Here is a 24,775-nt window from a genome sequence, read left to right as displayed (position 1 = left end):
GCTAACAAAAGGCCCCCATGCTTTGAATTCTGGCGATTTATTTACAGTATGTGTTCCTAGCAATGAAATGAGATTTAGCTACCATTATATTAAGAAACTACTGCGTCACCATTTAATATGCCTTTTTGTTTTGTATTCAATTGTTCAAGTTTAAAGTGCACTCTCTAATGCTGCAAACACAAACAAAGCACTTTTTTTTTATCACAAACAGTTCTAGCAGTGGTTAGACTTGCAGTAAATGTACATGAAAAATATATTTATTGTATTCACATTGATGTCTGGCAACTATCAAACATTATCTGATACAGTGGGATGTGCGGATATTTGAACATGGGGCAGTAATGTTGTGGTAACCAAAAAGATGCCAAAACTACAAATGGTAAACAGTAGGTAGCATATTGGACTGCTGCATACTCATCATACGGATACTGTACACTTGGATTTAGAGAATTGAGAGAATTATACAAAATAAGAAACAGGATGATCTGTCTAGAGGCTTCATACTGTCATACTGTTGTTGGTGAACAAATCATCTGTTGCCGACACAATTTAAATTGAAATCATTTTGGTGACAAAACCAAAACCAAAGAGCTCAGATAGTGAGCCTCCTCACTCAACCTTAATATCCCCTCCCCTTCCCACACTTAACATCTTTTATCCGGTGCTGCTGAGGCCGGATCTTCTGCCTTCTTCTTTTTCCTTCTGCGCATGTGGGGCGACGCGCACATCATGTGATGTGCACGGTCACATGTTGATTTTACCAAAAAGAGAGAAGAAAGCAGGGGATGGTCGGATCATTATGATCTGTGGACGCAAACATTAGGACAGTTGGTGCCTCTCCAGGCACTAGCCTGTTAATCCACCCTATGTAGGGGGCTGACATCCAGCCCTGATGCCAGGAGGTGCTGCTGCTCAGGCCTGCAGGGGGACGGATGGACCCTTCTGGCATTTGTCAGAAGTGCCAGATGGCCAGTCTGGCCCTGCTTGGTACTATAAGTAGCCAATCAGGAAATGAATAAGTATCCCCTTGCCCAGTGAGCAGTGTATTTAAACTTATCCAGAGCACTTTACAGCCGCTGGATTGTTAGACTGAGAATTAATAATCAATACGTTATTCAGTTTGAATTGCTTCCCAGCAATTTTCTCAGCAAAAAGGCTAAAGTATCCTATATTATTTCTCTCCTTGCCGGTCAAACCTTGGCAGGGGCATATCCCCTCTGGGTGTGCAATGGCCCATTGTTGCATGATGACATCTAATTTCTGTATTCTTTGCATAAAATGTTTGATGAACCTGGACGTACTTCCTCTGCAGCCTCTAGTATAATTCGCCTATGCCAGGGACCCCATATAGCGGGGCACTATGTAGTATAATTCCTCACATTGGTGTCTGAATTGCAATAGAACGATGAGGTCTTGGATGTCACTGTTTCGCAGGACCGCTTGGACCGCTTATTTAAATAAACTCACAAAAGAATTAGTGGGCAAGGGAGAACAGCTTTTACATTGGCACCTCTGTTTCAAGCTCCTCCTTCTCTTCCTGAGGAACCGATACTCTCATCTTTCCATCCTCTTGAGGAACCTGTGCTCTCATCTTTTCCCAGAAGAACGAGAGAGAAGATTTATGCTTGCATTGTGTAGAATTTGTTCATCTAATTGCTGGCTGAATAAAGCTAAATCCTAACTATTTCAGGGGAGGCCAAGTTAGGATTGGTGTCGCACTCTTTCATCACTTCTGACATGATGAGGTTACCTTGGGGTGACACTTAGGTACATCCTTGGTTTGGTCTTTCTCCCAGCTCTTTTGGACACCAGGAGAGCAGCATGGTAGAAGGAACAAGGGGGAGGATGTGCAGCCGAGCAGAAAGATAAGCTGCTGCCAGAACTGTGACATTGCCAGCAAAGCGGACGGAGAACAGCTGGGGACACGCAGTGGGCGCCAAAGACAGTCTCCACTAACTGCAGAACCGTCTCAAGGTAAAACCCTAGCCTGCAGTGTACTGCACAACCCCCAGTGTCAGACGAAAGAGTGATGAGAGAATCTATCCAAAACTGACATTGCATTCTTGAACAAGGAAGGATTGTGAGATCCTTTCCTCTAGATCATACCCTTACACAGGCTGCAGGGAACAATTAAGACGGTCGTTTCAGCTATATCCTGTGTGTGTGTGTGTGTGTGTGTGTGTGTGTGTGTGTGCTGATATCTGGACATTATACCCTGCTGCAGAGCACATGTGCTGATAGAGATTCATTGACTGTTGAGAGAACAGCGCCATCTTGTGGCTGAAATGAGCAACAGCCCTGCTTTCTACTATAATACTTAACCCTTGATGGAAACCTATGCAGGACATTGGAACACTACCCAAATTCCTGTGCACAGGTCAGCCCAGGACTGAGTGGAAAATATGGTGTGGACACATGGGCTGGAGCGCACCGCCGGTGAGGGGAGCTATTAACATCAAGCCGAGAGTTGGACAGATACAACTTCGCGGGAGACATAGCATACAGGCACCGGAATACCATACAGTGTTGGTCTTAAGTCCCGCTGGAGGTTATACATCGACGTTGTATCGGGTATTACATCTGAATCCCGGGAGGGAAGGTCTGATCATTTGGCAATATACCTGCAATCACCGGAGGAATACATTGACTATGACAACAACGTCAATCACAAGGCTGAACTTATAATGGTACTGTTATCCATGTAACATTGCAAAGTCAATTGATTCATTGAAAATCACTAGTGGTGGTGAGAAATTTTAAACAAAGCATCTGTGGCCAGGTTCAATTACTTATAATGCTGACATATTCAATAATATACCGCTAGACACATAATTGTTATGCAGATAGTCATCCCATTGTGATGAATGATATATGTGGGCTTCAGCTGTGGATAATAAGTAGTTTGTGGCCAAACATACCGCTGGTCCTTTTTTCTATACAGATAGTCATTCAATTGTGATGTGTGTTTATGTCATACTTTGGCTTTAGAGCGCTGTAGTAATTGGTATCTAGACATAATATTGAAGACTTGGGGGAGTCTAATCTACAAGCTGCTCATGCCAGAGTGGTTATGTTTACTAAATTTGAGCGCTTATCCACAATATAATCTATTATAACAATTTTAACTATATGCTTCAAACTAGTATATAAATATAAATAGTATATAAATTACTTATTTTAAAAATAAATAAATTAACAGCTTGTCTCCTGTAAAAAAAAGATAAACATTTGGCATTGCATTCTACCCTGTTTGGCTCTCTTGGGAATAAAGAATGAATAGGTTAATGTTAATTAAGTTAGCAAACAAAAACAAAATAAGATACCTTGAAACTTAATCTATATGCACAACCTTTTTCTAGCATCCACAAACATATGTTAAATACTTTGGTGTGGAAGGATATTTTCCCATGAGAAAATGCACTTGATTAACATTGAAATAGACAGTAGACTAAAATCTTAATAATAAGATAAGTTTTAAGTAAAACAATTTAAAATGTTAGAAAATGTTTCTTTCAGATTTGTTAGTAAAAGCTTGTCAATTTAAGACTAAACATGACTAATATTATTCTCTCACTGTATTTCTATTTCTATTATTTCACACTTGCATACATGTGACTTGTTCATTCTTCGGATATAATCTACCAAAAAACTTTATATAATTGTTCATTAATAGTTTAGTGTCTTTCCAAATGTCACTAGTATTTTTGTAAAATAAGTAATATAACTTACAGCACACATCTATGACCACATGTATTTTAACTACTCAAAGTTTATTTAATAATCTAATTTATATGTGAAATTCTTGGCCTCTGAAACAACAAAATAGTATTTTAGTTTTTAGTTATACAAGAGTATTTATAAACAAATGTTAAACACATACAATTTTCAGGTTACCTGTTCATTTAGTAAACATTCCATTGTGAGTCTCTGAAAAAACCTCTCAAGAAAAAACAAAGGCAGTGGCTGGGAATGGTTTTCCCATATTCAATGGTCTGCAGTATCTGTTTATACAGTAAACACATCCTTTTATGAAGAACAATGGTATTGATTAATAAGAATAAAGATATGCAGATTACTCACTTAAAATTCCAGATCATCCCAACTGCCAGGAGTTTAAAATTTTAAATGAACAATAGAAGTTTTAACTGCCTATTTACATTGTACTGAAATAAACACAATAGCTGAGCTACCCTCCACAGACAACATATTCTCTTTTAAAGTTACAAAAAAAACCACCTCCTATTTTTTTTCAGATTTTAAACACAGGTCTTCTCTGCAAAGGTCTCTTGTAAGCCTGCTAACTATGAGTCTATAAAAATAACCTATTAGTATGAATCTATAGTCAACTGCCCCACAATTATCAGACTTCTTTGAAACTACACAAAAAAACAACTTTAGAACCGTTTTAAATCACTTATTTCATAATCTATTACAAATTCTCTTAATTAACTACCATTTTGATTTTTGATTTTTATTTCTTTCATGATGTCACAACTCTACCTCTAATTTCTATAAAATACTTTAGAATATATCTTTAACAAACATGCCAACAAAAGCAAAGCTTTTTCATATACTATTCAATATATTATTGCATCTCCATCATGCTTGTCTTAAAAATGGCCGATCCATGTGGCTTTTATACAGCAGTCATTCTAAATTTTCCTAAGAACCTTATAATCCTTATACAACCTAATAAACTGCTTATTAAAAATATACAATGCTATTTAAAGCTGCAGTCTATTGGTATGATGCAACAATATATACATTTCACATATTACTTTCAAATTTACACAATACACAAGCCTGAAAATATACATTAAATCAAATAGTACAGTTTTTTCAATTGGCATGCTTAAATCAGATACCGCTATTTGCTATATTTATATAAATAAATTAATATTATATTTGTGACAGCATAAAAAATTCATATATAAAACTACATTAAACTTTTTACAGCAAAATCTACAATTGAAATACATTTTACTGAACAAAATTTTGCCTTATTTATCCCAGAGCCCATTTTAGTAACTTTCAACCAATGGACAAGCCTTCAGTTCTTCAATAAATAAAATAATTTCTTACCATTTTTCCTTATTCCGCTCTCTTGTTGAAGTGCTGAAGCTGGCCATAGCAGAAAGAATGAAAAATCCCATTTTCGAGCCCCCATCTTGTCGAATTACTTTTCGGAATAAATCAATATTGTCCAGTCCAATTGTAGATTTTGCATTAAAAAGAGATTTACTTCATTTTAGATGTTAAATTACAAAGTTACTAAAGAGGTAGTTCAGGGGTGTGGCTTGCAAGCCAACATGGCCGGACGCGAGTGAGAGGAGCTCCGATCGGTAATTAGATTAAAGACCCGATACGAGAGGTCTGAGAGGGGATTGGGGCAATCTAATACCCGATAGTGAGTCCGCAACACTCAAGAACCCTAAATCTGAGGTCTCAGACTCCCCGTTGCCGGCGGTCAGCTCTGCCAGCTCTAAGCGCTGCCACGACTATGAAATCTAGCCTGGACTAGGGCTAAACTGTCTGCTTGCCCTCCATGAGAGCCCTGCTGTCTGGAAGCCTGAAAGCTGGAAACAGCAGCTAAAAGAGATTTTGGCATGAACGGAGCCTGATAAGGAAAAAGTGCACCATAGGAGAAAAAAGCAAAGAAAAAGCAAAGTGCAAGGTACGCATAAAAGCAAAAGTATAACAAAACAAGGAAGGAAAGTTGACATACCTAGAACTTGGTCTTCTGTCACCTAAAGACACCTCCGTTGGTTATTGCTTATCTGCTCGCTGAACATTCTTTACGGAGCAGCCCATATTCTATTCAACAGCAGTTAGATCTGCAGAAGCTAAACACCTTTTATTGCGAAACTTGGGATGTAAAGCTTAAATGTAATTTGGAGCGATTAATACCCACTCTGTCTAATATTGATTGGGACTGCACTAAAACCATCAGCTTAAAACATTGATTTGTGACTCCCGTCGTTAGCAATGGATAGATTCGTTAACTCATCCACAAGTGGTAAACCACAACGAACTGAATCTGAACGCAAAAGAGGAGAATCGAGGAATACTGGTCAGGGCAACAAGGTGAATGACAAAGAGGCCAATGATAATTCAACTACTGCAGCTGCCAGTCCTCCATCTCCACCACAATCTAGCCAAAAGTCAGCGGATGCACTAACCCTCTCTTATGAATCTGTTGTACGGGCTATCAGAGAGACTATGGAACCATTAATGCAACAACAGATAAACACCCTTACAGCGGCTATACAAGAGCTTAAATATCAGATGTCTCAGACCGCTAAGCAGGTTCAAGTGAATGAGTTGCGAATCGGAGAAAATATGCACGAAATTGAAGGCCAGAAGAATCTTACAGCTTCTCTTCTTAAAACACAAAAGCAAATGCTAAATAAGCTGGATGACCTGGAGAATAGATCTAGAAGTAATAATTTACACCTTGTGGGCCTGACTGAAACAGTTAAAGGCCCAGCTCTCCTGTCGTTCGTCTCCAAAGAGCTACCCCGGATTCTGGGGATAAATGAGGAATTCACCAATATAGAAATTGAGCGTGCGCATAGATTGGGACCTCCAAGAGAAAATATGAAGGAACGTCCCCGCACGGTCATCTTTAAATGCCTCAACTACACACCTAAAATGCTCTTTGGTCAGCCTCAAAGTCAATAAGATCGATGAGCTGGGAAGGTAATCGCCTACTGCTTTTTCAAGACTACTCAGCAGAAGTCACCAGAGCGCGGAAAGAATTCTCCACAGTATGTTCTAAATTAGTAAAGAAGGGGAAAAAATTTGCACTTTTATACCCTACACGCCTGAGGATCTTTGATGGCTAAAAGTATAAAGACTTTACGACTGTAGATGCACAAGCCTTTCTGAGAGAATTGGAAGCGGAAGTTGATTCACCAGGTTAACAGGACTGATTAGGTTCTGGAACCATCATCGATATGTACCGGCCGGACACTATTACTGAGACAATTGGCTAGCTGGCCTCCTGAATGCGTAAATATGCCTTTCTGACCTCATTTCTGCTATACTGTATGTCAGTTTTGCTACTTTTACTGTTTTCTGTTGCCTGACAATTATACCCTGCAGGTTGAGAAGTATTGTGGGTATAGCTTAGTCTGTTTGTACAGGGTTGATCCTAAAGATGTTCAGGGCTAATATGACACTGATTGTTGAAATCCGGCCGGAGAACGTTTTAATCAATAATGTTAGAGTATGGGTCTGTGCTCCTTCAAACGGGCACTTAAAACTCACCTGTTCCTCAAAGCCTACCAACCATCCACTTAACCCTTACCTTGTTGCTCCTTCGCTAACCTCCTTCTCTCATTCTCCCCTCTCTCCACCAGCCCCGCCTTTCTCTCCCTTATTTTAATGGCTCCCTCTTGTGCCTGTTTGTCCACCCTCCCTTAGGATGTGAGCTCATATGAGCAGGGCCCCTCTCCCCTCCTGTCTCCATACCTGTTCTTGTGCTCCATCTTTGCCCATATGTCTGCCCGGAGTTCTGAAGTATTGGTACTTTGTGTTTATTGCTCTGTACTATGTCACCCTGTATGGTCTCCTGTTTGGATTATGTACGGCGCTGCGGAAACCTTGTGGCGCCTAACAAATAAATGATAATAATAATAATGATATTGCTGTGATATTGATGCATTACTACTTACTAGATCCAGATTTTGTACTGATAACGCGGATATTACTTCACACACCTTTTATATAATATTTAATTATAAGGTGCTTGGGTCTCCTAGCGTAAGTTAAATCCCAATGTAATATACTATTATAGTTGTGTTACTATTTCTCCCCACAGAGTGGGTTCCCTCCCTCCTTCATTAAGTTCACTTTCTAGTTTTAATGTTGATTGTATTCTTTTACTTTTTTGGATTTTTTTTACTCCCCCTGTTGACAATACACCAACCAGACATATTAACTATCCTCATCCGAATGAGTTAGGGGGTTATGGGGGTTATTGTGAATCACATTTGGTCTATGTAATGCTATGATCCTTGTATCTGTCCCCATCCCTCCTCAAAGATAGTTGTCTTTCCCTATAATGTAAAAAAATGTCAGATCAAACTCCAAGCCGGGGTTTAGAGGGGGAAGAGGTTCGCCTATGAATTGTCTGGTAACATGTGCTATTTCATTAGGAGAGTCCTTTGCCTAGCCTTTATAATACAAAAATATAAGAATTAAATGACTGCGCTGGAATTCTGCTCATGGAACGTGGGAGGTATTAACTCACCTATCAAGCATAAAAAGCTACTGACATATCTTAGTAAGTCTAAAGCAGATATAGCTTTACTTCAAGAGACGCATCTGAACGATGCAGAACACGACAAGTTGACAATGTTAGGACATAGGATTTGGGCGTATGCATCTTACAATAGGAAATCAAGATGGGTAGCAATTTTGATTAAGAAAAATCTCAAGGTAGATATTCATCATAAAATAATTGACAAAGACGGATGATATGTTGTATTGATTGCCACCATTGAAGGTGCTAAATATGTAATATGTAATGTTTATGCCCCAAATGCACAATCCAAGCCATTCTTTTTACAACTGATTAACAAGCTTTATACGTATTCAGACTCACTCCTCATAAATCGGTGGAGATTTCAATATGGTGGCCTCCAGGCATCTGGATAGATCAGCTCCATTAAGGCAAAAGAGTTCCGATAGCCAAGTTGGCATAAAATTTATCTCAGATCAGTTGGGCTTAGTAGATATTTGGAGAGTTAGGTATCCAGCAGACTTAGAATATACATGTTTATTGGCAGCTCATAATACATTTTCTCGCATAGATTATTTCCTGATCTCACATCTGCTAGCTAATGAAACATTATCAACTGACATTGAACCAATAGGCCTCTCTGACCATGCCATGATCTGGATGCAAATAGATAGACAGGTCTTATTAGGAAAACTCAAGCAATGGAGATTTCCAGCTAAGCCTTCTAACTCCAGCAGCATGCTAATGACCCCATGTTATTTTGGCAGACTGCAAAGGCAGTCCTAAGGGGGGGGGGGGGGGGGGGTGATTATTTTGTATGTGGCAAAGTATAATAAGGATCAGCAAAAGACATATTATGAGGCTCAGCGTGAACTGACAGAGGCCTTTGAATTATACAAAATGACAGCCTACCCCAGAAAATAACAAATCCTGTTGATACTAAAGCGCGAGACATGTTTTGGAAAAAAAAATCTCTTTACCTCAAATGACTGAGGCACAAGCGGAGACTCTATTCCAGCCTATCTGTCTGATGAGGTTCTAAAGGCAATTAAGCAGTTGAAGTCTTTAAAATCCCCAGACCCAGATGGGTTTAGTGGGGGAATTCTATAAAATTCTACAAGACAGAGTGGTGATTCTGTTGACAGACTGCTTCAATTTAATACTCTCAGAAAATAAAATTCCAATATACTTTAATAGCACCATTGTTAAAGTACTCCCCAAACCGGGACGAGATTTAAGGTTACCAGGATCGTATAGACCCATTTCACTACTGGATGTAGATTGCAAATTATTTACTAATATAATAGCAGAACGGCTCAAAACTTTGCTGCCAAGTTTAATCCACAGTGACCAAATGGGCTTTATATGAGGGCGACACTCAGTAACCAATGTTAGAAAGATCCTATTGAGTCTCCATGCTTTGGAGGGGGCAGGGAGAGAGGACCCAGCCTTGTTGCTTTCCTTAGATGCCGAAAAGGCATTTGACCTTGTAACATGGGATCATCTGTTCAAAACTCTTCACAAATTTGGATTCCCTGTTCAAAACATTAATACTTTATTAACTTTATATCATGCCCCTAGTACACAAGTGCTGCCTAATGGCTTTCTTTCAGCCCCGTTCAGGGTGGAAAGAGGCACCAGGCAGGGATGCCCGTTATCCCCGTTACTATTTGCATTGGCACTGGAACCCCTGGTAGTGGCTCTAAGGGAAAAAATCAATATACGGGTATAAAAGTGGGCAATTAAGAAGCTAAGTTAGCTCTTTTCGCAGATGATATGCTGTTGATGGTGTCTAAACCAGAGAAATCAATCTCTGCTATTATGAGTGTAATCCAGGAATTTATTTCCTTCACAGGATATAAAATAAGTTTCGATAAATCAGAAATACTTCCATTGTCGGGTATACAGACTATAATGAATAATTCATTCCTTACATCTCAGTTCACGCTGAACCATGCTAAAATGAAATACTTAGGAATTTATATCCCCGCTAGGCTGCACAAATTATACGAGGTCAACTACCCTTCTGTAAGTAAACAAATAGCAGCACTCTTAACTAAGTGGCACGACCTTCCACTTTCTCTTCTGGGACGTAATGCGGTTATTAAGAGTGTCATTTTCCCAAAGCTATCATATCCAATACAAATGCTTCCAATAGGATTAAGAAAATCTGCCACACATACTTGTACAAAATTATTTTCCAAATTTATTTGGCATTCTAAGAAACCACGTATAGGAAGAAGCAAATTGATTCTAGGAAAAGCACAGAGGAGATTAGTCTGTGGGATATAAACTCATTCACACGTGCGGCTTTATTTCGATATATCACAGATTGGCCTTATCAACGTAGCTGTTACACTGACAGAAACCTGGAAAATGCTATGTTATATCCATACTCCCTGGCTGCACTACTACACCTGCCTAAATCTATGGTACCACCACAACTTGCTGAAAGCATTTTGTTCAGAGATACATATAGGGCATGGATTCATATCAATAAAAAATATAATAGAGATTTCAGGGCTACTGAGTTCCTTCCGATTTGGGGAAATTCAGCATTTCGGCCGAGTTTGGAAAATGGCAACTTTCTGACATGGTGGGACAGTGGGATAATGGTGATAAAAGACATATTTGATCCAGGCGGCAAAATATATACATTTAGTCAATTAAGGGAAAAATTAGGAATACCAAATTCTCAATTTTTTATATACCATCAGCTCAGGCATTATGCAAATTCAATATTAGATCCCAAAAAATCTGCAGGGAGCCCAGATGGTCTAGAAAGTTTACTTACCTTCTTAAAAACTGCTAAATTTAAAATTATATATATATATATATGCAGATCTGATATTCACACAGCTTATGACCTCCTGGAAACAAACAGTGGAGGCATGGCAAAGAGATATTCCAAGTATAAGTGATCCAATTACTCTAACTTGCCACTTTGAAAGCATTTGGAAGTCACTATCTACTGCTCGCCTTCAGGAAATACATTTAAAGGTAGTTCATAGAGCATATATCCCACAATCAAGGCACAGCTTTATGGTTGAAGGGGAGTTGGGCCTCTGTCCGAAATGCAAGTCTCAAAGAGCGGACTGGCTACATAACTTCTGGGGCAGCAGGAAGATTAAGAGATTCTGGTATAAGACGGTGAACTATATTAATTACACTTTCAAGACACAGGTTACATTAGCCGCAGAACCTCTTCTGCTGGCTGATTTTAGCAACTGGAAGGATCTCTTACCATTCTCTGATGTTATAGCAGCTCTGATCGTAATTGTTACAGTAGCAAAAAAGTTGGTTTTATAATATTGGACGTCACCAGTGTCTCCGGCTCTGGAAATCCTCAAAATGGAGATTTTAGATATTATATATTTGGACAGGAGAGCCACTCTCCCAGATATAGAAAAAGGTGGGCTGAGGTTCCAGAAAAAATGGAGCATATATTGAATCGCTGGACCCCTTGACCCAGCAGAATATCTTTAAATTCAATCTTCAATCTGATTGGATTCCAAAAACCTAAAAATCTGGGCTCAAAAATCTTAATTTACTTTGATTCTGGGATTACCGAGTGAATTAACCCTTGGGCGGATAGCTTGACCCCTAACACCCACCCCTAAGGACACATATATTCGTTGGCTAGATAAAGGTCTGACCAATACCCTTTAACTTGTATTTTACTGAAAGACATCCCCCCCCCCTCCTTATCTCCTTCCCCCAATTCAGTTGTGTTCATCTGTTGATAATAGTTCATATCAAACAGTTACATTCATGAGTATATGTATACAAGAATATCTACAGTGTTTTCGTAAATTCTAAGTAACACAATTTTTCAGTCAATGTTTATATTTGATGTTGATCTCCAATACCAAATTGTTATGAATATCTTAGTTGTATCTGAAAACATCAGAATGTGTAACAGGTATGTCATGTTTGATTTAATGTATTTGTCATTTGAACTATGATTTCGTGGCAGAGAGAGTCCCATGCATAGGCTACAGGCTACTTTAAAAACTTTTACAATGGTGGGTATGTTTACAAAATGATGTCATCACAGAGGTTTACAATGAATCAGCATTCACTTCACGGATCTACTTTTTTAGAAGAGATATTTGCACAAGATATAGTTCCTAGCTTTTTCCCAGTATTCTACCAGCAATTCCTCAAACAATGTTTATAAAAACGATAATATATAATAATATTGCAAATCAGGTTGCTCACAATAAATTCTATTATTATTATAAATAGAACTTTATTAGTAACAATAAATTCTCATTTTTTTCTGGACTAATACATTGATCTAAATTCAAAATTCTCACGTTGCTTCTCAAGTCATGTAAAACGGGTATGGGTATGGAACTTACTGGTTTCAATGACCCCATAAGCACTTGTTCCTGCAGTCTTTTGTATATTGCCTGTTCTATTTACACGCACCAGAAACCCCCAAAAACCCACTCCAAGTGCAAGTACTTTTTTTTGTACCTTGGAATCCGTTGTTTTCCTGAAAGAACAGAGTTTTGATTCACTTGTAACACTGGGGAAAAATAGTCTCAAAATTTGTCCACATGAAGAAGGGAAGATTCTTCAGAAATGGGGCTGACTTCTGAATGGATATAAGATCTGGTCTAATTCTTGTAAGATGGGTAGACAATAAGGTTCTCTGTCTAAAGACTGATGCCGATATTGTACAAAAGGCTAAAACAACTGTAAGATGCAAAAAGGCAATTTAGTTCTCTGTTTTATGCCCAACAAGAATTGTTCTAGGGCTTTCCATATAAAACACTGCTATTGTTACTTACAAGTATCATGCTGTATTTTCCACAAGTAATGAAAATACATTTTTTGAAAACATGTAACACAGTTTAGGAAGTCATAGTTGGTTAATACAAGTACCTAAAAATGTCTTTGACAGTTTTAATGCTTGCAAAATAAAGGGTTAAAGTCAATCAATGATTTATAGAAACTGAGAAGCGATGGGACAACTTTTCCCCTACTTGTTTGCTCTACGCGAAGTGCCTCAGGCCTTGATCTGCTTGTCGCTGTTTGAGCTCCTTTATGGGAGAATACCTTGGGGTATTCTTGATCTTCTTCAAGAGTGATTATTATTATTATTATTAATCTTTATTTGTAGGGCGCCACAAGGTTTCCGCAGAGCCGTACAGGTTACAGACAGTGGACCATACAGGGTAAAACATACAGAACAATAAACGAAAAGTACCAGGAATTCAAAGCTTCAAATATAGCATATATATTGCAGATGGAGCAGAAGAATAGCTAGAGACGGGAGGGAAGAGGGCCCTGCTCATGAGAGCTTACATCCTAAAGGGAGGGCAAACAGACAGTAGGCACAATAGGAAGTTAGAGGGGAGCAATCGCAAGAGAAGCGAGAGGTGGGACCGGGGAATAGAGGAAAAAGAGGAGAATAGGCATGGAGAGCAGGTTAGGTGGATGTCTGATATGCTTTGAGGAAGAAGTGAGTTTTGAATGACTGTATAAAGGTGCCCAAATTTGGGAAGAGTCGGATGGAGCGAGGGAGGGCGTTCCAGTGGAGGGGGTCAGCCCGGGAGAAATCTTGGACTCTGGAGTGGGATGAGATGATCAGAGGTGAGGAGAGACGATGGTCATTGGCCGATCGCAGGGAACAGATAGGGAGTGGGTAGAAAGGAGGTTGGAGATGTAAGGAGCAGTGGAGTGAGAGAGGGCTTTGTATGTAAGGGTGAGGAATTTGAAGAGGATTCTGTAGGTGAAAGGAAGCCAGTGAAGGGCAAGGCAGAGAGGAAGATGAGTTTCGCAGCAGCATTAAGTATAGACCTGAGGGAGCAAGGTGGGAGAGGGGGAAACCGGTGAGGAGAAGGTTACAGAAGTCAAGATGGGAAATGATGAGTGCATGGATAATGGTTTTAGTGGCATCCTGAGAAAGGAAGGGCGATATTTTGGAGTTGAAGGCGATAGGATTGGGCGAGAGATTGAATGTGGGGGGTAATTGAGAGGGAGGAGTTAAGGGTGATGCCCAGGCAGCGGAGAAGGGGAACAGATGAGATGGTGTTATTGTTAACAGTGATAGAGAGATCAAGATGGGAAGAAGATTTAGAAGGAGGGAAGACAATGAGCTCAGTTTAAGCAATGTTAATTTTTAGAAAACGTGAAGATATCTTTGAGGAGATGGCAGAAAGGCAGTCACATACACGAGAGAGGAGCAGGAGAAGAGATGTAAAGCTGAATGTACTCAGCGTAGAGGTGATATTGGAGACCAAAAGATGTGATGAGAGCACCCAAAGAGGTAGTGTAGAGTGAAAAGAGTAGAGGTCAGCACGGTGGCATAGTGGTTAGCACTTCTGCCTCACAGCACTGGGGTCATGGCCTTATCTGTGAGGAATTTGTATGTTCACCCCATGTTTGCATGGGTTTCCTCCGGGTGATCCGGTTTCCTCCCACACTCCAAAAACATACTGGTAGGTTAATTGGCTGCTAAAAAAAATGACCCTAGTCTGTGTATATTTGTCTCTGTAAGTCTGTCTGTCTGTCTGTGTGTGTGTGTGTGTGTGTGTGTGTGTCTGTGCGCATTAGGGAATTTAGACTGTAAGCCCCAATGGGGCAGGGACTGATGTGGGCGAGTTCTCTGTACAGCGCTGCGGAATTAGTGGCGCTATATAAATAAATGGTGATGATGATGATGATGAGGTCCAAGAACCAAACCCTGAGGAATTCCTACAGGGAGGGCAGAGGGGGGGGATGAACCAGAAATGGATACGGAGAAGTAGCGGTTGGCGAGATAAGAGGTGAACTAGGCATGGACAGAGCCTTAAAGGCCAAGAGATTGAAGGGTTTGCAGCAAGAGGGGGTGGTCGACAGTGTCGAAGGCCGCTGAAAGGTCCAGGAGGATGAACAGGGAGAATTGTCCCTTAGATTTAGCTGAGATGAGGTCATTAGTAACATTGGCCAGGGCAGTTTCAGTGGAGTGGAGGAGGCGGAAGCCAGATTGGAGAGGGTCAAGGAAGGAGTTGTCCGAGAGGTGTCTAGTGAGGCAGTTGCAGACTTGCCTAGAGGCAAAGGGGAGAAGTGAGATGGGGCGATAGTTAGCAAGTGAGGTGGGGTCAAGATTGGGTTTTTTGAGAATGGGAGGGATAAGGGCATGTTTGAAGGAAGAGGGGACAATGCCAGTGGAGAGTGACAGATTGAAGAGGTGAGCAAGAAGTAGGGGAGAGGGTGCGGAGGAGGTGGGAGGGATCCAGGTGGCAGGTAGAGGGAGGAGAGGAAAGAATGAGGGAGTGGATTTCATCACCCGAGGTAGGGCAAAAGGAGCACCAGAGTTGGTTGTTAGAGGAAGGGTGAGCAACAGGGGTAGCAGGAGAGTAAACAAAGGGGGAGATATCAAGTCTGATAGCCTCAATTTTGGAAGAGATAGGAGGGGGGGGGGTAGAGGAAAGAATTGAACTTAGCAAAGAGGTGGTGGGGATTAGAGGACTGAGAAGAGATGAGTGACTTGAAGAAGGATTGTTTGGCGAGGGAGAGAGCAGAGTTGTAGGAGAAGAGGATAAATTTGAAGTGAAGAAAGTCGGTTAAGGAGCGAGATTTCCTCCAGAGGCGCTCTGCAACATGAGTGCACTTCTGAAGGAAACTAGTGAATTTAGAATGCCAGGAGTAAGGAGTCATAGGATTAACAAGTCATAGGAGTAACAACCGATAGAGGAAGGAAATGTTTTACCATAGGTTGTGCCTGGATTTAGTTGGTTTGTCAAATGGCTATACAGATTTTTTTTAACTAATATACCCTGAACTTTGTACATAGCTGTGATTTGCAGTTCACTTGTGTTGCTGTGGATCTTCATACTAAAGCTCTTGTTTGACCCCAACACAACACTTTGGTTGGTGTCTTGATGCCAGCCCATTATAAGGGTTCAGTAATGTTTTGTGGTTGCTTTGCTGCATCTGGCACTATGTATCTTAACCATGTTTATAGTATCATGAAATCTGGACATTACCAGGCCATTTTGGAGCACAGTGTTGATCCCAGTGTCAGAAAGCCGGTTCTCTGTCGAAGGTCTGACTTTCCAGTAGGACCCCAAATTCACTTGAATAAGCACCCAGTAATGGTTCAAAACAAGATGCTGGACTATTCTGAAGTGGCCAGCAATGAGTACAGATCTAAATTTCATCTGTGGAGAATTCTGAAAACAGCAGTTGGGAGAAGGCACCCTTCAAATCTGGGAGAACTGGAGCATTTTGCAGGAGTAAAGTAGACCAAACTGTCAGTAGAGAGTTGCAGGCAGGTCAGCCATGGATATAGGATACGTGGTTGTAGTTATTTTGACCAAAGGCTGTGCTACCAAATATTAAGTCTAGGGTATCAACAGTTTTGTTAATGCCATTTCTTTTAATTTTATGATTTGAAAGGATTAAATTCCAAATAAAACAAAGACTCTGTTTATTAACAGAAAGAATTGTGGAGGACAAACACTGCTGTTAATTTCATGTTATGTTTAGAGGAAATTGTGAGTTAGTTGCAAAAAGTGCAAGGGTGACAATATTTTTGACCACAACTGTATTATTTGGCATTAAAAGTACATGAATCTTAAAACAACATATATTAAAACTACTCTATGAATGCCAAGGTTTCAAAGACCCTTACACGACAGCATCAAGGAGCTGCAGACTTGTAGAAAATCTATGTCATGTCCACTTGGTCTGTTTTGGCACCATCTACCAACTTGCTATGACTCCTGTTCTAAGTCATCTTGCTCCAGCAAGCTCACTCAGAGTTATAGGAATCGCATGTCTACTGATAGAGTCAGCTCGGTCTAAGGTTTAGTTACATTCTGGCAGAAGTCAGTATCAATGTCAGCATCCCAGTTTAGAACAGAAGGTCACAGGAATTCCTGTTTTAAACTCTCTATTCCCCCTTGTACCCAAGGTGGACTAAGGGTGGCCTCTATATCTATTGTGTCCTCTGTATTGGCCTTAAAGGAGCTGTTCCCTCAAAATCCTACTACACCCTCTGACCCTGTTTTGGCTCCAGACTGACTGCGACAATGTGATCCAACAAAACTTAAGAGGGGTGAGGCTAGGCTAATGAAAGTGAACTCACAGTTTTAACCCCTTGCACACTTTTTCTGCTCCCTGCAGATTGAGATTTCCTGGTCTGCTGAAAGGAGGGGGGGCATGGTGCTGCAGTCCCCTTACAGAAGTCATGAAACTGGAAACCACCAGGACTTTACCCATAACTCACCTGACCACATTTAAGAAACAGTATATACAGTTCAAACACTCATAACATAAATTATAAACAATTCCCAAACATCACATTGTAAATCCACCAAATTGTTAGTGATCTACAGTGCAATTATGCAAAGGGTATATAGTCCGTGGCCCACAGGGCCTCGGTGAGATAGAGGGTGCCATTGGGTTATTGTTTTTGTTAATATACTTGTAAATCAGTTCATCAGGACACTGAAGCATGGGTGGGCACTGCTGAGCTCTTTATTCAGCCATTTGCAGACTCTGGGTACATTGCACACTGGCCACACCCACTTCCCAGCATTCCCCACGGTCTTAGGGACCATCACTAAAGATTCAAGCTTAAACATATAAGGGAGTGTCTACAAACATTAAGCATATCTAATGCAATAACATCACATCTTCTTTTCTTTAAAGATAAGCCCTGTATCCTTCAGTATAACAATTTAACAATATAACATTAAGAACATCATCTAACACGTTTCAATGAGTCTCTCAGGTCTGCGTATTTCTCTTATGGGTCTTTCACACAAAGTCTGTGTATCGTCAACCATGTTGGACCTTTCTTATATCATGGTTTGTTCACCATTATCAAGTCCATCATACATGTCAGATGAAGGGTATTCTTCAGTCGTGTTGCCATCACTATGGTTGGGTTGAGATCTTAAATCGACCCGATTTCTTCTTACTTCTGTTCCACGATCTGTACGTACAATATAAGATCTTGGTGCTACTTGTGCTTGCACAATACCTTTCTGCATCCAAATGCCTTTCTCATGATCTCGGAGACGGACTTGGTCACCTGATCTTAGATCAGATAAGCTTTTTGCTCGCCTATCATGGTACAGTTTCTGTTTCTCCTGTTGACGTACCTTACTCAGTCTCACCAATGCTGAGTTATGCGTATTAAGCAGTTCGTCACTTATCGGAAGATTTGCTCTAATCCTCCTTCCCATCAGCATTTGTGCAGGAGAGAGTCCATTCTGTAAAGGTGTACTGCGGTAGATTAAAAGACTTTTGTAGAAATCTTCTTTGCCGTCTTGTGCTTTTTTCATTAGACTCTTTACAGTTTTTACTGAACTTTCCACCAACCCATTTGACTGTGGATAGTGGGGACTCGATGTTGCATGGACAAATTCCCACTCTTCAGCAAACTGTCTAAATTCAGCGCTGGAAAACTGAGGTCCATTGTCAGTGAACACTTCCATAGGAACACCATGCCTTGCAAAGATTGACTTCATGCAACTGATTACGGCTTTACTAGTAGTTGTAGGTAGAGTCTGCACCTCAGGGTAATTAGAATAATAATCAGTCACGACAATGTGTGTTTTTCCAATACAATCAAACAAATCTGCGCCTACCTTCTGGTATGGTCTCTCTGGCACTGCATGAGGACTCAGCGGCTCGACTTGTTGCTTTGGTCTGTACGTAAGACACAGTTCACATGTAGCTGTTGTCTGTGCTATGTCCTGGTTCATTCTTGGCCAATACATCACTTCACGCGCCCTCCGTTTACATTTCTCTTCTCCTAAGTGGCCTTCATGTATCTTGCACAGCATAATTTTTCTTAGTCGTGCAGGTATAATAATTCTATTGCCTTTGTAAATAATACCATTGACAACCGTAAGGTCAGTGCGGTACATCCAATAATCATGAATAGACAGTGGGCACGCATTTTTTTCTGCTGGCCATCCTTTCAGAATGATGTCTTGTAACACTTTCATTGTGATGTCTGTCTCTGTTTCTTTTCTTATCTGTTCTTGTCTTGCAAGAGACACAGGTAGAGAAGCTACAATCAAATTAACATATGCGTCTATCTCTTTATCCATCAGACTTTCAGAACCTTCACTTTTGTTCACAGCACGGGAAAGTGTGTCAGCAATGTACATGTATTTACCAGGACAGTACAGCAATTGGACATCATATTTCTGTAGTCTTATAAGCATTCTTTGAATTCTCATGGGACAGTCATGTAACGATTTAGCCATGATAGCTACCAATGGCTTGTGGTCAGTTTCCACTGTAAACGCTTGACCATACACAAATTGATGAAATCGCTCACATGCATATGTGATTGCTAGAAGTTCTTTTTCTATCTGAGCATATCTTGTTTCAGCACTTGTCAATGCTCTTGATGCATAGATTACCGGTTGCCATGTATCCTCATGTTCTTGTAACAACACTGAGCCTAGGCCAAATTGCGAGGCATCTGCTGAAATTCTTATACTTTTTGTAGGATCAAAGAATCTTAGTACCGGTTGCTCTGTGATGGTCCATTTCAAGTTTTGCCAACTTTCTTCTTGTTCATGTGACCACATCCACTCATTATTTTTGTCCAACAACCATCTTAGAGGTGCTGTTTGTTCGGAGAGTTGAGAAATAAACTTTCCTAAGTAAGTAATCATTCCTAGGAATCTTCTCACGTCGTCTTTGTTGTTAGGACGTTCCATGTTTATTATGGCTGATATTTTCCTCGGGTCAGGCTTCACACCTTCCTCCGAGACCACGTCACCCATAAAGGTAAGTGTTTTCACACCAAATTCACATTTGTCCTTGTTCAGCTTTAGATTCACCTTCTTGATAAGTTCCATTACTTGTCTCAGTCTAGAATCATGTTCTTCTTTTGTAGATCCCCAGACAATAATGTCATCCATCATTGTTTAAACACCTGGAATGTGTTCAAAAATCATGTGTATCCTTTTGTGATATACTTCTGGAGCAGACAATATCCCATATGGTAGTCGAAGGAATCTGTATCGACCTTCTGGGGTATTAAATGTACACAGCATTGAGCTGGCTTCATCTAGCTTCATTTGCCAGAATCCTGAAGATGCATCCAATTTACTGAACCATTTTGCTCCCGCAAACTGTGACATGATTTCATCTCTGGTTGGTAGTTTGAAATGTTCTCTTTTAATAGCCTTATTTAAATCTCTTGGATCCAGACATATTCTGAGTTGTCCATTTTTCTTTTCAACAATTACTAAGGAGCTCACCCATTCAGTAGGCTCATCAACTTTCTGTATCACACCCAAAGCTTCCATGCGGTTTAACTCCTGTTTTAGTTTTTCTCTCAGCGCAAATGGCACTTTTCTACAGGGGTGTATCACTGGAGGAACTTGCGTGTCTAGATTTATCTTATGCTCGCCAGGCAGACAACCTAAACCTTCAAACATGTCTCTGTATTCTGTAAACACTGATTTGCATTCATCTTCTACTTGTGATGTCACCATGAAAACTTTCTTTATCAAGTTAAGCTTCTCACATGAACTTAATCCTAGAATCGGTTGTACATCTTTATCCACAATCAGTAGCGATGTTTTGAACTTTTGTCCTTTGTAGCTCAGGGTCACTAGGCATGTACCTTTCACAGGAATTTCCTCCCCAGTGTAGCCTGTAACTTTCACATTGGCTGGATGAATTTTAGGTTTTACTCTAAAAGTCTTATAGTCTTGAAACGATATCAAATTCACCTGCGCACCAGTATCAAGCTTAAAGGGAATGACAATCTCGTTCACTGTTAAAGGAACAATCCATTCTTTCTTGTCTGTACTGCAAAGTTCAATACAATTCACAAAAAAATCTTCAGACGTAGCTTGTTCAACGGCATGCACTTTGTTTGTTTCACTATTGGTTCTACAGCATTTGGCAAAGTGATTAAGTCCACCACATTTCATGCAGGTTTTACCATAAGCAGGGCACATTTTAGGATTGTGAGTATTTCCACATCTACTGCAGACTTTCCTATTAGATTGCATTTTAGACTGCTTCATTTTAGAGAATGGTGGTTTGCTTGGCTCTGTTTTCTTCACCACATTTACAGTAGTATCAGATTCCTTGTGTAACTGTTTGGCTTGCAGTCTGGTCATTTCTGTAGATCTGCACATAGTCATTGCCTTGTCAAGTTCTAGGTCTTGCTCTCTCAGCAATCTTTCTCTGAGTCCATTATCAGGTATTCCACAGACAATACGATCTCAGTGAGTCCTTTAAATCACCAAACTCACAGGTTTTGCTGAGTGATTGCAGTTCTGTAACATACTGATCAAATCCTTCTCCAGACTTCTGATCACAGGTGAAAAACTTATATCTTTCATATGTCACATTTTTCCTTGGCACAAAGTAATCTTCAAACTTTTGCATTATAGAAGATAGCACCATATTCTGCCCTTCAGCAAACTGAAAACTGTTATAAATGTCCAGCACATCCTCTCCTATCACATGGAGGAAGATGGATGACTTTGTTTTATCCTCCATTGCATCAGCTCCACATGCAGCAAGATATATATTAAACCTTTGTTTAAATCTTTTCCAGTTTTCAGACAAGTTGCCAGACATGAGCATGCCTGCTGGAGGAGACAGCCTATCCATAGTTACTCACTGTTTGATGTGACCAGAGCACAAGACAGATATTCAGACACTGCGTGTCACAGCTTTACAGACTTCTGCAGGATCCTTTCACACTCTGAGCTCTAGCAGTCCAGTTAAAACTTCTTCTGACACCATGTTTTGTTAATATACTTGTAAATCAGTTCATCAGGACACTGAAGCATGGGTGGGCACTGCTGAGCTCTTTATTCAGCCATTTGCAGACTCTGGGTACATTGCACACTGGCCACACCCACTTCCCAGCATTCCCCATGGTCTTAGGGACCATCACTAAAGATTCAAGCTTAAACATATAAGGGAGTGTCTACAAACATTAAGCATATCTAATGCAATAACATCACAGTTATACTCTTTATTGACATGAGCTGGGCACACCCATTCTTGTTACACTCAATATTGCCACTCAAGAAAAAGCAATGGGCTGCTTGCACATGATCGCAAGCGTGCACACTGGAGCCTGATTCATGTTTGATGTCCGTCCGTTTGTGTAGCTTATCTTGCTTGAAATAGCTCTGCACATGCCCATAAACGGACATTAAACCAATGAACACAGGTCCATGCAATTCACATCCAAACGCAAATGACACTTACAACTATCTATGACTTGAGAGGCGGATTGGGGGTGGGAAGTGGCAGACTAGTGTAGGCTATCTACAGTAAGGACGATCTGACGCAGATGAACAAATCAAGTCCTGTGTTTATTTAAGTACACTTGTTTTCACACGTATCTTTTCACTCACTACAGGCTTTGGTTTAAAAATTACACATATGCGTGCTACTAGCTATCACAAAACAAATTATGCAACTAACATATACAATTAAAACGCATGATCTTTATATAATTCATGTAAAAACAATGAAAACATTATTATATTTGAAAATGATTACATGTTAAGTTATTATTTTATGATCAAACAAATATGTATGTGTTCTAATGTGACCTTTTATTGTACTTACGCATGTGCGTATACTCCAGCCTGTTCTGTGTTTCTATGTATGGCAAGTACTGTTTAGGTAGAGTATACTTCCACCTAGATTCAAATTTAAATGTATCTTGAGATAAATGTTCTTTTTAAAAAAACAACTTGTGTACAAGTTGCATTCAGACATGAATTTGGCCCTCAATGTTCAGCAGGGAAGTGAACATTTCTTTTTAATTCTCAAAACACGGAAGGCTTGCTGCCTTACCCACTAGCTGTAGCTAGTGGGCTAGTTTATTGAATTAATGGAACAATAGTGAGCAGGGAGAAGTGAATGATTTATGGGCAGCACGGTGGCAAAGTGGTTAGCACTTCTGCCTCACAGCGCTGGGGTCATGAGTTCAATTCCCGACCATGGCCTTATCTGTGAGGAGTTTGTATGTTCTCCCTGTGTTTGCGTGGGTTTCCTCCGGGTGCTCCGGTTTCCTCCCACACTCAAAAACATACTAGTAGGTTAATTGGCTGCTATCAAAATTGACCCTAGTGTCTCTGTCTCTGTCTGTCTGAGTGTGTGTGTGTTAGGAAATTTAGACTGTAAGCTCCAATGGGGCAGGGACTGATGTGAATGAGTTCTCTGTACAGCGCTGCGGAATTAGTGGTGCTTTATAAATAAATGGTGATGATGATGATGATGATGATGATTTACTAAAATACATAGTCATAGAACATGATGGAAAGGTAAATCTATTTGGCTGTTTTAATTGAATTCCAATAATGTTAAGTGGTAATTTAAATGTGCAGAACATTTGAAGTTGCAATAAGTTTGCCTTATTAATAACAGTAATGTGTTTGCTTGTTTTTTAGGTGCAAGCTGTTCTAAAAAGACACTGGAATCAGTACAAAATTCAGTTTGGGAATAGTTTTGCTCATTCTGAAGGCCTTCGATCAGCTTCATACACTATATCTTCAATCAGTGAGGGCCAGGGTACTATGTTTACCCATGACTATAACAGTGAGCATTCAAATGGAAAAAACCACCATGACGTGGAAAGCGTTGTTTTTAAAACAGAAAAACCATATATGTGAAATGTGTTTTTCTGCTCTAGTATTTGTTTATATTACTGCTGTCTAACATGCCATTGCAGTATCTACTACACACATATTAAGAGCATATATAATTTTTTGTCAAGTATTATTTGCACTTGTATTAAGTTTATACAACAGGTTTGTGATTAATAAATTATCAAAGTTTATGTTGATACTGTATTTCTTTACAAGTAAAATATTTGTTGTCATGATAAGCTATTCTATAAGCCATGAATTCTACTTTTAATTCCAGTGACATGTTCATCACAGTTATGTATTTTAAGCATATAAGACTTTCAACTAAAAGCTCTTTATATTACAATAAGTAACACATTTTTAAATTCTATTGGCATGTTTTGTGTGCTATTGTGTTTTTTTTTCCTTTTGTATAATAAATAAAAGCCAGATACATGAATACATTGAGTAGCTTATTTATACATCATAGCATGGTATAAACCTTTATCACATGGCTTGGAGGAGTTTCAAAGGTAAGATGGCGATCCTTGTAAAGGTTGAAGTTCTAGATAGGTGGGTAGGAGAGAGGAGGAAAACTGAAAGGGGATAGAAAGCTCCAGTAACAAGTAAAATGGAGGTTCAAATACGAAGAATAAAAAGAGCAACATATAAGAGAAGGAGGTACATGTTTTAAAAATGGAAGAGGGCTAATGAGGTGACTGCATTTGTGGAACAATGATATAGACCAATTAGGTATTGTGTGTGTAGTGCTTAACATCCTTTAGAAGGGAGAGTGAAAGCTTCTATCTGTATAATATTGCTTAACTGCACAGGAGGTGTTTTGATTCCAGAGGATAGGCATTGAGGTCATTCCAGCATTTACTAAGTGGATTAATAGAGAAAAATTATACATGCCCATATTTAAATTATTATGGTGGTGTAGGTAAAA

At 39.8% G+C, this 24,775-nt stretch overlaps 1 protein-coding gene across 1 annotated transcript in view; it reads left to right on the top strand.

Moving 5' to 3' along the window:
- The window catches only part of CALCRL (calcitonin receptor like receptor), a 303,255-nt gene extending 279,217 nt beyond the window's left edge, over window positions 1–24,038 (top strand). The window contains exon 13 of the mRNA XM_075179990.1: window positions 23,650–24,038. Within this exon, the coding sequence (XP_075036091.1) occupies window positions 23,650–23,871 (222 nt within the window). The 3' untranslated portion in view covers window positions 23,872–24,038. The remainder of the gene's footprint in view (window positions 1–23,649) is intronic.
- The last annotated feature ends 737 nt before the right edge of the window (window positions 24,039–24,775 follow it).

Source organism: Mixophyes fleayi, chromosome 7 (assembly GCF_038048845.1).
Source record: "Mixophyes fleayi isolate aMixFle1 chromosome 7, aMixFle1.hap1, whole genome shotgun sequence".
NCBI classification, from domain to species: Eukaryota; Metazoa; Chordata; class Amphibia; order Anura; family Limnodynastidae; genus Mixophyes; species Mixophyes fleayi.
The sequence above is the reverse complement of the archived record's forward strand: the minus strand, read 5'-3'. Positions and strand labels throughout refer to the sequence as shown.